The sequence below is a fragment of the Centruroides sculpturatus genome, unplaced genomic scaffold, assembly GCF_000671375.1.
Source record: "Centruroides sculpturatus isolate CEXI.00-Female unplaced genomic scaffold, Cexi_2.0 scaffold93, whole genome shotgun sequence".
Classification (NCBI taxonomy): Eukaryota; Metazoa; Arthropoda; class Arachnida; order Scorpiones; family Buthidae; genus Centruroides; species Centruroides sculpturatus.
This window is the reverse complement of record NW_019384297.1, coordinates 395118-408608: the sequence shown is the minus strand read 5'-3', so window position 1 is coordinate 408608 and position 13491 is coordinate 395118. Positions and strand designations below refer to the sequence as shown.

The 13491-nt window shown below is 30.0% G+C and overlaps 1 protein-coding gene across 1 annotated transcript in view; it reads right to left on the bottom strand.

The window, feature by feature from the left end:
- Positions 1 to 1965: 1965 nt before the first annotated feature.
- Positions 1966 to 13491, bottom strand: part of LOC111627785 (selenoprotein N-like) — a 29445-nt gene continuing 17919 nt past the window's right edge. Inside the window, exons 6-8 of the mRNA XM_023371462.1 lie at positions 12657 to 12866; positions 2551 to 2729; positions 1966 to 2464 (exon numbers count right to left, since the gene is read on the bottom strand). Coding sequence (XP_023227230.1) covers positions 2371 to 2464; positions 2551 to 2729; positions 12657 to 12866 — 483 coding nt within the window. The 3' untranslated portion in view covers positions 1966 to 2370. The remainder of the gene's footprint in view (positions 2465 to 2550; positions 2730 to 12656; positions 12867 to 13491) is intronic.

The window sequence follows — 13491 nt, the reverse complement described above, 5'->3', positions numbered from 1 at the left end:
ACAATTTGCGATAATTTAAGCGATTTGTGACAATCTCATGCAAAACAGTTTTTGAAATTTGTGGAAACTCATCACAAAGCAATCTTATTGTGAACCATCTGTTTTCAAGAATTTTCTCATTCACTTTTGCAACCAAACCATCATTGACAATAGAAGGCTGGCCACTCCGTGCTTCGTCATGAACATTGGTGCGTCCAGCATTGAATTGTCGAACCCACTTTCTCACCATTCCATCACTCATTATATCTTCACCATAAATCTCTACAACTTGACGATGAATTTCAACTGGCTTAACATTCTTTGCATTCAAAAACCGTATTACAGAATGCACTTCACAATCGGCGGGATCAGCAATCATCTTAAACATTTTGAACACTCACTAACATGTGGAAAAACAACACAATCCGGCTCTAATGGCATCACTGGACTGACAATCAACCAGAGACACGTGTGCGCAGATGCTGAACTGCGATACTACCGCTGCAGTGGCGGTAGAATGAGATGGTACTTACTTTCCGGACACACCTCGTATTATTGTTGTATTAATATTGGACATTAGAGAAGATGTAAGTGTTTTTAAATATTGTCAAGTGTAACATTATATATATTTTAAAAATTTTTATATAATAATATTGTTATAAAATGTAAAACTGCAGAGAAGGGGCCAAAACACACAAAAAGAGACCTGCAGGTCTGAAACACAAAAAGAGTGTACAGGTGAAAATAAAGGGATACTTTTTGTTTTATTTTTAACTAAGACTTCCTCCCTTTGCTAATCCTATTTATAAACAAAGTCTACATGGACAATATAAAAACAAAATTTTATTATTAATATTTGTGACATTAAATAAACAACACTGTAATTTTCCCTTCAAATATATTGTTTCAGTCCTCTAAAAATTTGGATATAAGATTATAGTCTCATTGGATTATTTTGAAAATCANCTTATATTATTTCAGATAAATCATAAAATTTATGTTAATAGGAACAGTCTAATAATAAATTTATATTTAAAAAGAAAACACTAGGTACCAAGAGATTTTTGGCTTTAAACTTTCTCAATGTATCATACTATTTCTCAATATTTATAACAAATTTGTCATTGTAATTCAATTGTAAAAGTATGAGGAACAATTTTTAATTACAAATGTATAATTGTTAATATTGTAAATTCCTTATTGAGAATACTCATTTAATATTAAGGAGAACAGTATCTAAAAAACTGATTGATGTAGTATTTAAAAAGATTAACAATACTTATTTGTTTGCATACATATTATAGACTTTAATTAAATAACTTATTAAGACTTAATAAAAGTCAATCAAATACTAAATTAAAAATATAAAATATATCTTAAAATTAATCTATTATTTAAAAATGTTTCAAATAAATATATATCAACATTTTTCTTCTAGTTATACAAAAGACTTAAGAGCATTTTTGTAAAAAATTTAAGTTTATTTTTACACTAAAAATATCAATAGTTAATTTTATTTTTTCACTTTGAAATTTTATACGTTATTATTTAATACAAATACATCGTTATTGAATATACTTATTGAAAGGAATATATTAAAACATTCTAAGAAAATATTTTAGACATTTTAAACATTATGAAGATGTTTAAATTTGTATTTAAAATTTAATCTGTAAGCTGCCAAAAATATTATTCTCCACAAAGTTTGTGTATAAAAAATAGTAAATTTATTAATTTTTATTTAATCTATAATATTAATTTATTATTGTACTAATTAATACTAATTTAATTTATAATAAATTTAAGAATTGAAAATTCACATTTTCAACATTGTCATCTATTAACCATTGTTTTATTCATTTATTTTATATTTTTTCTTGACTAAATAAAATACATCTTCTAAATAACATTTATTTTGTATGAATTATTTCTTTCCTTTTAATGAATTTATAAAAATTAAAATGTAATCTGCAATTACAGATTTATATTTTATAATTTATAAAATTTACTAGATAACTTTTACTTATATTTTACTTATTTTTACATTTCAAACAATCCCAACAATATGTCAGTCTTATTTTTTACTTTGAATAAAATATGAACTTTGTTTAGTTACTTTAATTCTTTCAAAAAATTTTATGATATATCATGAAATAATTAACCATCATTTAACAGTTTCAAGTCAAATAATAAATATAAGATTTGGAATAGTTCAATTAAATATAATTTTTAATACAAATTATTAAAATTTAATTATTAACTAATTAACATCAACAGTTAATTTCATTAACTGTTAATGTAAAGTTAATTTTATTAACCTTATATAAATAAATTATACAATATTTGATATTTATCACCATCATTCAAATAAAATATTTCAATCTTCAAAATTTACAGTTCATCTTTCAAACTTAAAAACTTCTGTGCTTTTGATATTCCTTCCTTCAAGAATGATGAATATTTTCGGCCCACAGGATCTGTAAAACTTTAAATGAAACATTCATTAAAAATTTTTTGGTTTTATATTTCATATATTATTTATATGATTAGAAAAAAAAAATTAAATCTTACCCTTCAAATAATGAAAAAGAGTTATCATTTTCATTATCTAAAAGTATATTAGCATTGATATGATGAACAACAGTTCCATTTGGCAATATTATTAATGACTCAACAGGAAAATTATACTTGTCAAGACAATTTTGAGCAAATTCAACAATTTCTGTCTTTGGAATACTTTTAGCTATTATCTGCAATATTTTTCAATAAATAAATCAATAAAATTATTTAATATCAAGATTTCATTGAAAGAAAATTTATCTTTATTTAAAAATATATTTTATAATCGTAATTACTAAATAAGGCATAATTAACTTCATTTCAAAAATACAAACTTTTTCCTGTTAGACACAAAAAAAAATTAACTTCATAAACTAAAGGACTCTCACCCATCAAAGCATTTCATTTACAATTACATTAAAAATATAACTGTTAATAATATTATGTAATGTTATTTTATTATATAACATACTCAAGCCTAGGTGTAACATAATATTGTCTATTAGTATTAAGAGATTTCTGATCAAATTTGCAAACTTGATTATCAAGATAAGCAACAACTACTAGACTCTTTATCACCTACATATCTTGTCGCATCATCTGATAAAAATATTCTGGAAGGATCAGAATTGTTACAATTGACATATCCCTCAAACATTTCACCTAGTTTTGGACCTCAACTGCTTTGATTTAAAATGTGTTTTTATACTCAAGTAAAAGAAATTACTTCTATACGTGAAGTTGCAAACTACTTTTAATTCACACCACAGCCTCAAGTAGCTTCTCCCACACTATTGCAGCATGTGTCATTTTTTTTTTAACTTTACCAGCAACGATAGCAACAGCAGAGCAAAGTTTTTCAAAACTAAAATTAATCAAAAGTTATTTAAGAAGTAGCATGTCACAACACTGTCTTGCATCTGGCTACTGTATCAATAGAAAAAAAACAATAGCTTGTCAACTTGATCCAGAGAAAGTGACTGACAGATTTGCAAACAAAAAAGCGAAAAAACAATTTTGAAGTATTTTTTTAATGTATTATTATGTATTTGTCATGAAACTAAACTTGCATACATTTTGTCAATACAGTTTTTATAATATATAGTAAATATTATTAGGTACTTTGTACTTAAAGAATTATATTTTGTTTTATTATTTTTGTATTTATTAAATTGAATATATTATTGTTGAATTGCCTTGAATCTCAAATAAATTGTTATGAAGTAAGGTTTTAAATTGAAATAATTAGAGATATGTTTTTAAATTAAATGTTCAAAATAAATTTCGCGAGACCTTTTCTGAGGAATGAGGGAGCTCACTGATTCTACTTGCTCCAGGGGCTAAACAGTAGCTATGCCACTTTTAGCATACTTTTGGGGGTGATATGTGTGTTGGATTCCTCAAAAACTTTAGGAAGAAAATTTAAACTAAAAAACATTGTTTTAAACAATAAATCTAAAATTATATTTCATTAATGAGTAACTCAATATCAATCAATTATTTAATTTCTTATTATGATGAAAAAAAAATGAATGTTCAGTTACAAATAGCTTATTTATACTATGTGACTATGGTTTGTTCTAGAAGAAAGATCATAGTTCAGATACTGAGTTTGTTCTCAAAGTTTCCTTCTAGATGAATTGATAGCATTCTAGAACATTTGTCTGACAAGTACAGTCAATTCAATTTAATTGGGCCAACGTTAATCGGGGCAGCAGCTTTATTGGGGTAAATCTCAAAGAACAGAAACCAAACTAATAAATTAATACATAATTTAATCACTTAATTGGGACAACTTTTCGCTTAATTGGACAGTAACAGAAAAGGAATTTAGCAAGTTTTGATATATTTTAGGGATCTTCTGAAAATATGTAGACACTATATACACTAAAGTTGTGTAAGCCTAACTAAGTAGTTTGTCTTTCACTCAGGCAATTCAGTTTTTCTGGAGGAAGACACCATAGCGGGATGTATCACATGGGGGGATCCCGTCTGAGATGGACCTGAATGTGAGTTACTAACCCTGCTCCAGATTGGACCAGACAATCCCTTTAAAAGCAAAGGGAAAAAAATCCCTGGACAATTTTTCAAGGTCTCTCAACAGCTAGTTTCCTTGGAAGGTATTGTATGCATAATTACGTCTAAATTCAAACAGCAGCCATCCGATCGTTGAGACCAGCATACAGAGTTGGCGGATTCTATGGACACTCCTGCCAAAGGGACCCATCTCCAAGTAAAGGAAACTGTGCTAAAAGGAAGATCGTACAGTGACATTTACTTTCCTTTCCTTTCTCCCGTTTTAGAGCATGTTATAATTAAAAAGGGAGAAAGGAAAAATTATTTCATCAAGAACAAATCAAATGGTCAACTCTTGTGTACATCACTACTAATACTGTATTTGGCAACACTAGCGTGATGCAAATCAGTTATCTATCGTCGTGAGTCTGGCAACTTTATAATACAAATATTTTCTGTATTTTGGTTTAATAAAGCATTAAAATAGGTACCTAATTATTATTTTTTACCTACTTATTTACCTACATATTACATATTTTATTTTAAAATTTATTATTAGTTTGTTTAATTAGGGCAGCTGCTTAATTAGACCAAAATAGATTAGTCCTAATGTGTCCCAATTAAGCGGAATCGACTATATAAGGGAGGCTCATTTGTTGGTAGCAACTTGATCAAACAATAGACAGCAATAAACACAAGCAACAAGTAAAATCAAAGTGTACATGAGTAGTAAATTATGGACAATTAATTAATTAATTGTCCATTAGCATGATAAAGTTGTTGATCTCTATGTAATACATCTCTGTAATCCTACAAATGGTAGACAGACTCACAGCAGTTTGCTGTGAGTCCATCTACCATTTGTTGGATTACAGAGATGTATTACATAGAGATCTAATATACAGTAATCCAGTTATATAGTAAAGTTGTTGATGTTTAAAACTGTGTTCAATCAGAAAATGACTGAGAAAAGACACAAAATCTTCCAATATTGATTTTTTCTTATAAAAAAGCAAAAAACAAACATCAAAGAAAAAATTACTAGTGCTTCTGATAAGTCTACTGAGTCTAAACATTTTGATACAGGTTGCTTCCACAAGTGCTAACAGTGGGAATTAGACTCACTGCTTGTTTGTAAACCAAAACCCAATCTCAGAGAACTGCTAAAATATAAGAAACTGTAGAAAATATATGAATACCATCTGAAGAATTTACCTTTTCTGGTACAGAGTACACACAGTCTATACAAAGTAGTGAAATGAAAAACCTACATGATTTATTTTCAACTTCATTGGCTGAAGTATTTTCCCTGTTCATAGAAAACAATCAACCAAAGAAAGTAGCAATAAATATTGGAAAACAGATGAGAACTTGCAGTATTCTTCAGTAACTGTTTATAACTGAACCAATATTATTTTATATGGTCAGAAGGAATTGGTGCTTTGAGATTATTGTGATTCTGGTAATATATCTATATCTGAGAAATCACAATAGGAATGAAAGAAACTTTCACACAGCACTGTCAATCTGCAGGCTACTTTAGAGGTTCCAGGTTATAAGTATCTCAGACAAAATTTTCAAAATTTCATATTAGAAGCTTGCTATGATATTCTGTTGAGACAAGTTGTTGTCAATGTTAACAAGACCAAGTGTTTTGCTGTTCTGGTGGATAAAACTTCAGACAAATCTGGTGTTGAACAAGTTTCCATATGTGCCAGATATGTTAATACTGAAACAAAAATGCTTTGCAGAGATTTTCTGAATTTTGTCCCTATATCAGATTTAACTAGGACAGAACTATCTAATTTAATTTTGAGCGATCTCAGATCATTCAGCATTGATACAGTGACAGTGTATCTTCATGGTCAAGGATATGATGGGCTTCAGTAATGTCTGGTGCCTTCAATGGAGCACAAGAACATGTTTCTCAGGCTTGCTTCTCACATCTACAGCAATTTACACTCAGTGTATCATTTTCATTGAATCTGCTTGCATCCAAGGCATTTGAAATCGTAGATATTTGAAACTGCATTGGTGTTATTGGTAAATTGCACAATTTCCTTAGTCCAACAAAACAAAAAGACATCTTGTGTAAAGAGTTCAAAAACTCAGAATTTACCACAAACATTAAAACTGAAAAAAAAAAAAAAAACTGTGCAACATGCTGGATTGTAAGTTATCATTCTGTGAGTGATTTCTTTGATATTTGATGCCAGAGTTGGAATTTTGGAGTGTTTAGATATAATTGCAATCTGGAAAAATACAGATACAGCATGAGATGCAACACTACTAAAAGAATGTAAGTTCATAATCACAGTTTTTGCCATTATTGTTTATCTTACATCAAGTGTTCAGTACTGGTTTTCCACTTAGTAAGCACTTGCATTAAAATAAACACTGATCTAAAACAGCTGTTTTGCCATTAGAGTAGTTTGAAATCGTTATTTGATAAAAGGATATTAACTGTTTTCACCTGCCTGAAGAAGACGAAAATAGTTTAGTTGAAAGTGCTAGTTGTTTATAGCAATACTTGTATGTTGTTTAACGTCTGGATGATAATTTTCTTGTTTCTTGCTTATACACTGATCTTAATCTTTTTTAAATATGGCAACTGCTGTGCAGAGGAAACTGCAAACTTTGCAATGATGCTGACAATCAGTTTCACAAAATCTTTGAAAAAGCAAAGAGCTTAGAGTTGTCATTAATATTCACAGCATTATGAGAAGACAAGAGCATTGTCCAATTCCTTACCTTCATATACATGAAGATTACTATCATATCACAATTTATATTCTGTTCATAGAACTTTTTGTTTCTGAACTGGAACATATATTCATTCAAAATAGTGATATATTTAATGGATTCCAAGTACTATTTCCATCTTCAAATTTCCTTCCTATGTCCAGTGAGGAAGAAAAGGATTTGACACTTCTATAATCGTATGCTACTGATCTCAACAAATCTCCTTTGGATGTGATTGCCGAGTTAAAATTATACAGGAAATGCCAAAATATAGAAAATCTTCCATATAAGATAGCAATGGATGTGCTAGCTATGTGCAACATGAACATGGTTCCCAACATATTCAAGTTATTGCAAATCCTTGCAATGATTCCTGTCTCAACTGTGTGAACCGCCGGGGAGGTTGGAGGTCTCCCTTTCCAGCGACAGGTCGTTAAACCTGCTCACTATCAAGATGGCTTAAATGTTTCTTCTTCCTTATCCCGCGGTAATAGAATTTTACTTGTTCGGATCGAGTGGAGGAGGGAGGAGTGCTGTCGGTAAGGTGACAGGCGATATACAAGTAAAAGAGGGCACCAATTTAACTAGGAAACAATGATTTATTAGCTATCTACATAGACAGTACAATAACTATTATCGAGGGAAAATTCTGAGTCCCTAAAACGCGAAGGGCCAAGAGAGAGTTCACAAAAATTTGTTCCATACCTCTTTATGTTGATAGTTCTCTTGAGGAAATTAATAGTATACGTAGGACACAATATTTGTAGGATACAAGATTCATAGGACACAATATATAAAAATAGGACACAGTATTTAAGTGACGGTGGATGAACAACTGCCCTGAGAGGGGGAAGCAAGTGGCTTTTATAGTTTTGTCGTGGGAGAATGGTCATGTGACCAATTGTTGTGAAATAAAAGGTACGTGGATGGGTCAAAGTTGTTCCCGGGTCCATGCTAACTATCAACTTTGGAGTTGGAATGTGGTATTATTTTCGAAGTGGATGGAAGTTTACTTTGAACGAAACGGGAGATTGGAATTTTTCCCTTTTTTACATTAGGTTTTATTTTAGGTTTTAAGGAAATATTGTGTACTGGCACAATGTTAATTGTTAATTGGGGTTAATAGTTAATTGGGGTTTTAGGAAAATACGGGATATTAATCGGGAAATTCAGTAAAATTCCGGATTTCACAACTGCAACAGCCAAAAAATCACTCCCCACCTTAAAAATAATTAAGACTTACCTCTAAAATACAACACTGCAATACAGGCTGAATGGATTAGTAATATAGTAGAGCATCAATTATCTGACCCCCGATTAACCATCACCTCGGTTAACTGACCGCCTTCTAGTCGGCAAATTCAAATGTCTGCTAGTGATGTGGCGCTACAATATTTGGCTATGTCTTGGCCACTTTAATAGTATTTTTACATGTTTTAGCTGGCAACACTGGCTCGACCATAAAGGGAGCCAGTATTTAAACAAGGTTTAATTTTCTAATTTTTAACGATACAATAGCGGCGATTATTATTTTTACAATTTTTGTTAGGCTTGACGTCAATGAAAATTCAATGCGAAGTAGGTTAATAGCAATATACTAATATACTAATTACATGGGATATAATAATATACTACACTAATAACGGATTTTTTTTCGGTTATCTGACTTTTCAATTATCCGACCAACCCCAGTTCCCAATTGAGTCGGATAATCGATGCTCTACTGTACTCTCCATTCACAAAAAATTGTAGGTGAGCATAGATGAAATTATAGATAAGTTAGCAGAAACCTAGAAAACTTGAATTCCTACTATGAGTTTTATTAGAATTGTAATGGCTTTGTTGTTTATAAATAAATGGTACTTTATGGTACACTTAATTTTTCTTCATTCTGATTGTACATTTTAGATCCTCCTCTCTGATCACCCTCCACAGCAAAATCTTTGTTTTGCCATGGCCAATTATCACAGAGTTTTCCTTTTTGAAGTGGGACAATCTTTCATAAAAAAAGAATTCAGAGAAACAACAGATTCCTGCACAATTATAGAGACCTGTGACACAGACATGAGAGAAGTTTCTGCAACAGAAAAAAAAAGATGTGAAAATGAGCCTAAAATATGTAAAATGTGATAATTTTGTTTGCAAAGATCATTCTGTAGATTTGTAATTGATATGTAAATTAAGAAAATAAATAAATAAATAAAAGTTTAACATATTTTTAAAAACAGATTACTTTTGAGGTTTTGTTTGCATAGAACAAGTTTTACTGGTTATAACCATGTGACGTCATATGTAATATCATATGGATATTTTAATGACATCATTGCATCATATCCAGCATTTTCATTTCCCGTTGCATGTGTCACAATGACAAAACACCACTGGACAGTGTTTTGAAATAAAACCTGTAGCTAAATACAAAAAAATCTACTTGGGATCATAAACACTTCAAACAAAAGCCTTAAATTATATTCCAGTAAGATTTAATTTGAAAAAGGGTTTTTCAAACAATTTGACCCCAATGGACCCTGATTGTGATGGCCTTTTCTTGGAAATCTGAGAGTTAAATAGGCTTCCTCAGTTAGAACAAGTGATGGGAAGAGAAAAGTAATCAAAAAGTAGTGAATAAAAATTTTTTTCAAACAATTTAATAGTTAGGCAAAATGTGAAATATGACTTAACTATTTTTCAACAAAACTGTGTTCCTTGAGATATTTCTCTCATTGTGGCTGTTTTAATTTATGTTGTTCATAAAACTCTAATTTTTGATCATATGTTTTTTGTTGTCATATGGTTAGGTTAGGTTAATGAAATCAGTTGTATGCCAACTGCATACAACTGACTTTACTTTGTTATCCAATTCAGTGTTATCCATCTGTTACAACTAACGGGAATCTTAGCAGAGCACAAGTTCAAAGCGGTCAACACCCGAGAGGTTCAAATCTATTCTGGGGTATATATTTGTTCTTCTTGCTTCGCACTTGCTGACATCCTAGCAACAAGTGACCAAATAAAAAGGTGTCTGAACCTGTGGTTCCTCTCATACCATACAGGATTACTCTCGCAACGACTACCATTTCTGCAGCTAGGGGCTTCTGTCCTAGGGGGTTCAGTCATAATCCCATGAATAATAGCTTTGCACCACTAGCCACTCGACCAAGTACATGTACCAAATGTCTGTTACACGATACAGAAATTCTTCATGGGATCTAAGAGATGAAAGTCCAAAGAAGCCAGATTCAGACATAGGATGGATGCTAGCACCTCACAGATAAATTGTTGAATGTTGACAAGAACAACCCAACTGCAACATAAGAATGAGCATTATTGTGAAACAGTTTGACAGAGGCAGAATCTCTGTTGCAGCATTTGTTATGAAACAAACAACTTTGTCAATGTGTTAGCAGAGGTTTCAGGATTCTAAGTTGTCTCAATTGGAAGAAAATCCAGCAAAAGAATTTCCTGCATGTTCCAGAGAAGCCATTAGGATCTTCTTGCGTACTGAATGATTCTGAATTTCTTCAGTTGTACAGACAAGTAGTATTTCCAAATCATACTAACTCTCTCCATTCTGGGTGTAAAGTGTACTCCCAGGAGTCATCTCATAGTGTTCTCTATTTGCATTTGTTTTATTCTCCTAATTTAATATATATGTTGTTGTATTGGATCAACAACAACAACAAAATGGTTAAACTTAGAGAAAAAAATGACAGGATGAAAGGTTTCATTCATCATTTTAAAGATAACAAGTGATGAAAGGAGTGGTAACTACTCAAAATGGAGCAACAAAGTATCAAAATAAATGACTAATTAAATCCTACATATTCTAATATAAGAATGTTTAGGTCAGGAGTCAGCAATGTGGTGCCTGTGATACCAATTTCAGATGTGCCCTCTAGAACCATAGTCATGCAAGTGCAAATGTATCAAATATATATACAGTAGAGCATCGATTATCTGACCCCCAATCAACTGTCACATCGGTTAACCACCGTTCTAGTTGGCAAATTTCAAATGTCCGCTAGTGATGTGGCACTACAGTATTTGGCTATGTCTTGGCTACTTTATTATTATTTTTTTAAAATTTTTGCGTGTTTTAGCTGGCAACATGGCTCGACCATAAAAGGGAGGCCAGTATTTAAACGAGGCTTAATTTTCTAATTATGAGTGGTTGTTTGTTTTGTGAGCAATAAAATAATTTTTAATGATACAATAGCAACGATTATTATTATAAAAAAATTTGTTAGGTTTAACATCAATGAAAATTCAACGCAAAGTAGGTTAATAGCGATATACTAATATACTAATTACATGGGATATACTAATATACAGTACTATACTAATGATGTATTTCTTCATACTTTTCAGTTATCCGTTTTTTCAGTTATCCGACCAACCCCAGTCCCCAATTGAGTCGGATAATCGATGCTCTACTGTATTTGTAATATTATTTAATTTGATATTGTGTTATTTTATGTATATACTTTTAATTTTCATTTTTTCAGTTATTTTATGCATATATAATCTATATTTAATATAAACATACATATTTCAAAACATGATTATTTTGTTTATTTATTATAACATTGTGATTTTTTTNACTGTGTACAGTAATTTACCTGATAAGACAGACCTCAGAAAAATATTTTATGAGAGCTTTTATACTTTTATAAAGCTGTCTATAATGAAAATTAATTAACTAAGGATATTTTTGCCCTGCCAGGGTGTGGCCGAGTTATACGGAGTGCCGGGTTATCGAGAGCCGAGTTTTCGAGGTTCTACTGTACTAATAATGTATTTCTTCATACTTTTCAGTTATTCGACCAACCCCAGTCCCCAATTGAGTCAGATAATTGATGCTCTACTGTATTTGTAATATTATTTAATTTGATATTGTGTTATTTTATGTATATACTTTTAATTTTCATTTTTCAGTTATTTTATGCATATATAATCTATATTTAATATAAACATACATATTTCAAAACATGATTATTTTGTTTATTTATTATAACATTGTGATTTTTTTCAAAAATTAAACTATACACCATCAATGGTTTTTAAAATTTTTATTGAGCCCTTAGTAATAAAATGGTTGCCAACTCCTGGTTTAGGTGTTACAGGAAAGTATAAGTAAATGAAATATTTCTAATTAAAACATGATAACTGATTTTTTATTAGAGTAATTATACTTTCAATAACAGGTGTTGTCAATCATTTTAAATATTTTGCATTCATTAAAAAGTAATGCTATGTTAAAAAATTAAAGATTCATATTAACTCAATTTTCACCTAACTCATTATTTAAAATTATAGTTTTATTAACTTATACTAAATTTGAAAATAAAGAAAACAAGTACCTCTAAATCTATTGTAAGACTCCAAGTACTTATAAAATGATGTTTAAGTAATTTCATTACGGGCGGACTTGAAAGAACATTTTCTCTCAAAGTCCGCCCAGATCCTCAGCAAGACTGATCATCAAGAGCACCCCAGAGTAATATTGCATGAATTAATTTATTTTCAATTTTTGCTTTATTATAAGCTTCTGTAAAATTATAATATGTAATCTGAAAATAAAATAATAATTTTCACATTCTGTAATAATATGTCAATATAAAATTAAAATATTAAACAGTAAAATTAAACTAAACTGAATCAAATAAAAATTTAAAATACTGAGTAGATAAAAATAATTTCAGGTTTTAGTTACTGTATTCTATACCATATATTTGAACCTATGATATATATTTATGTCTATTCTATACAGAAATATATTGGCCTGAATATAGGTCAACCCTGAATATAAGTTGCTCCCAATTTTGGAATTTGTTACTTTTCAAAAAACATTAGGAACCAAATATTTCCACCTTTTATTATTAGTTTTATTTACATACAAAAAAAAAAATAGACATCTGCATTAAAAAAAAATTTGGAAAGCCATCAAAACAATACTTCATCATTTCATTAGCAATTTACTATGTCCAAATTGTTGGTAACACATTTTGTAAAGCTTTTTTAATTGTCTTCACCAACAATCCACTTTTAATTGTGGAATTTTTATTACCTTCTATGGTGTGAAATGACTATATGATATGACTGATTATGAAAATTGGTCAATTTAATTATGTTTCTTTCTTTCCAAAATTACTTTAGAGATGATAATTATTTTTCAATTTGTATTTATAAATATTT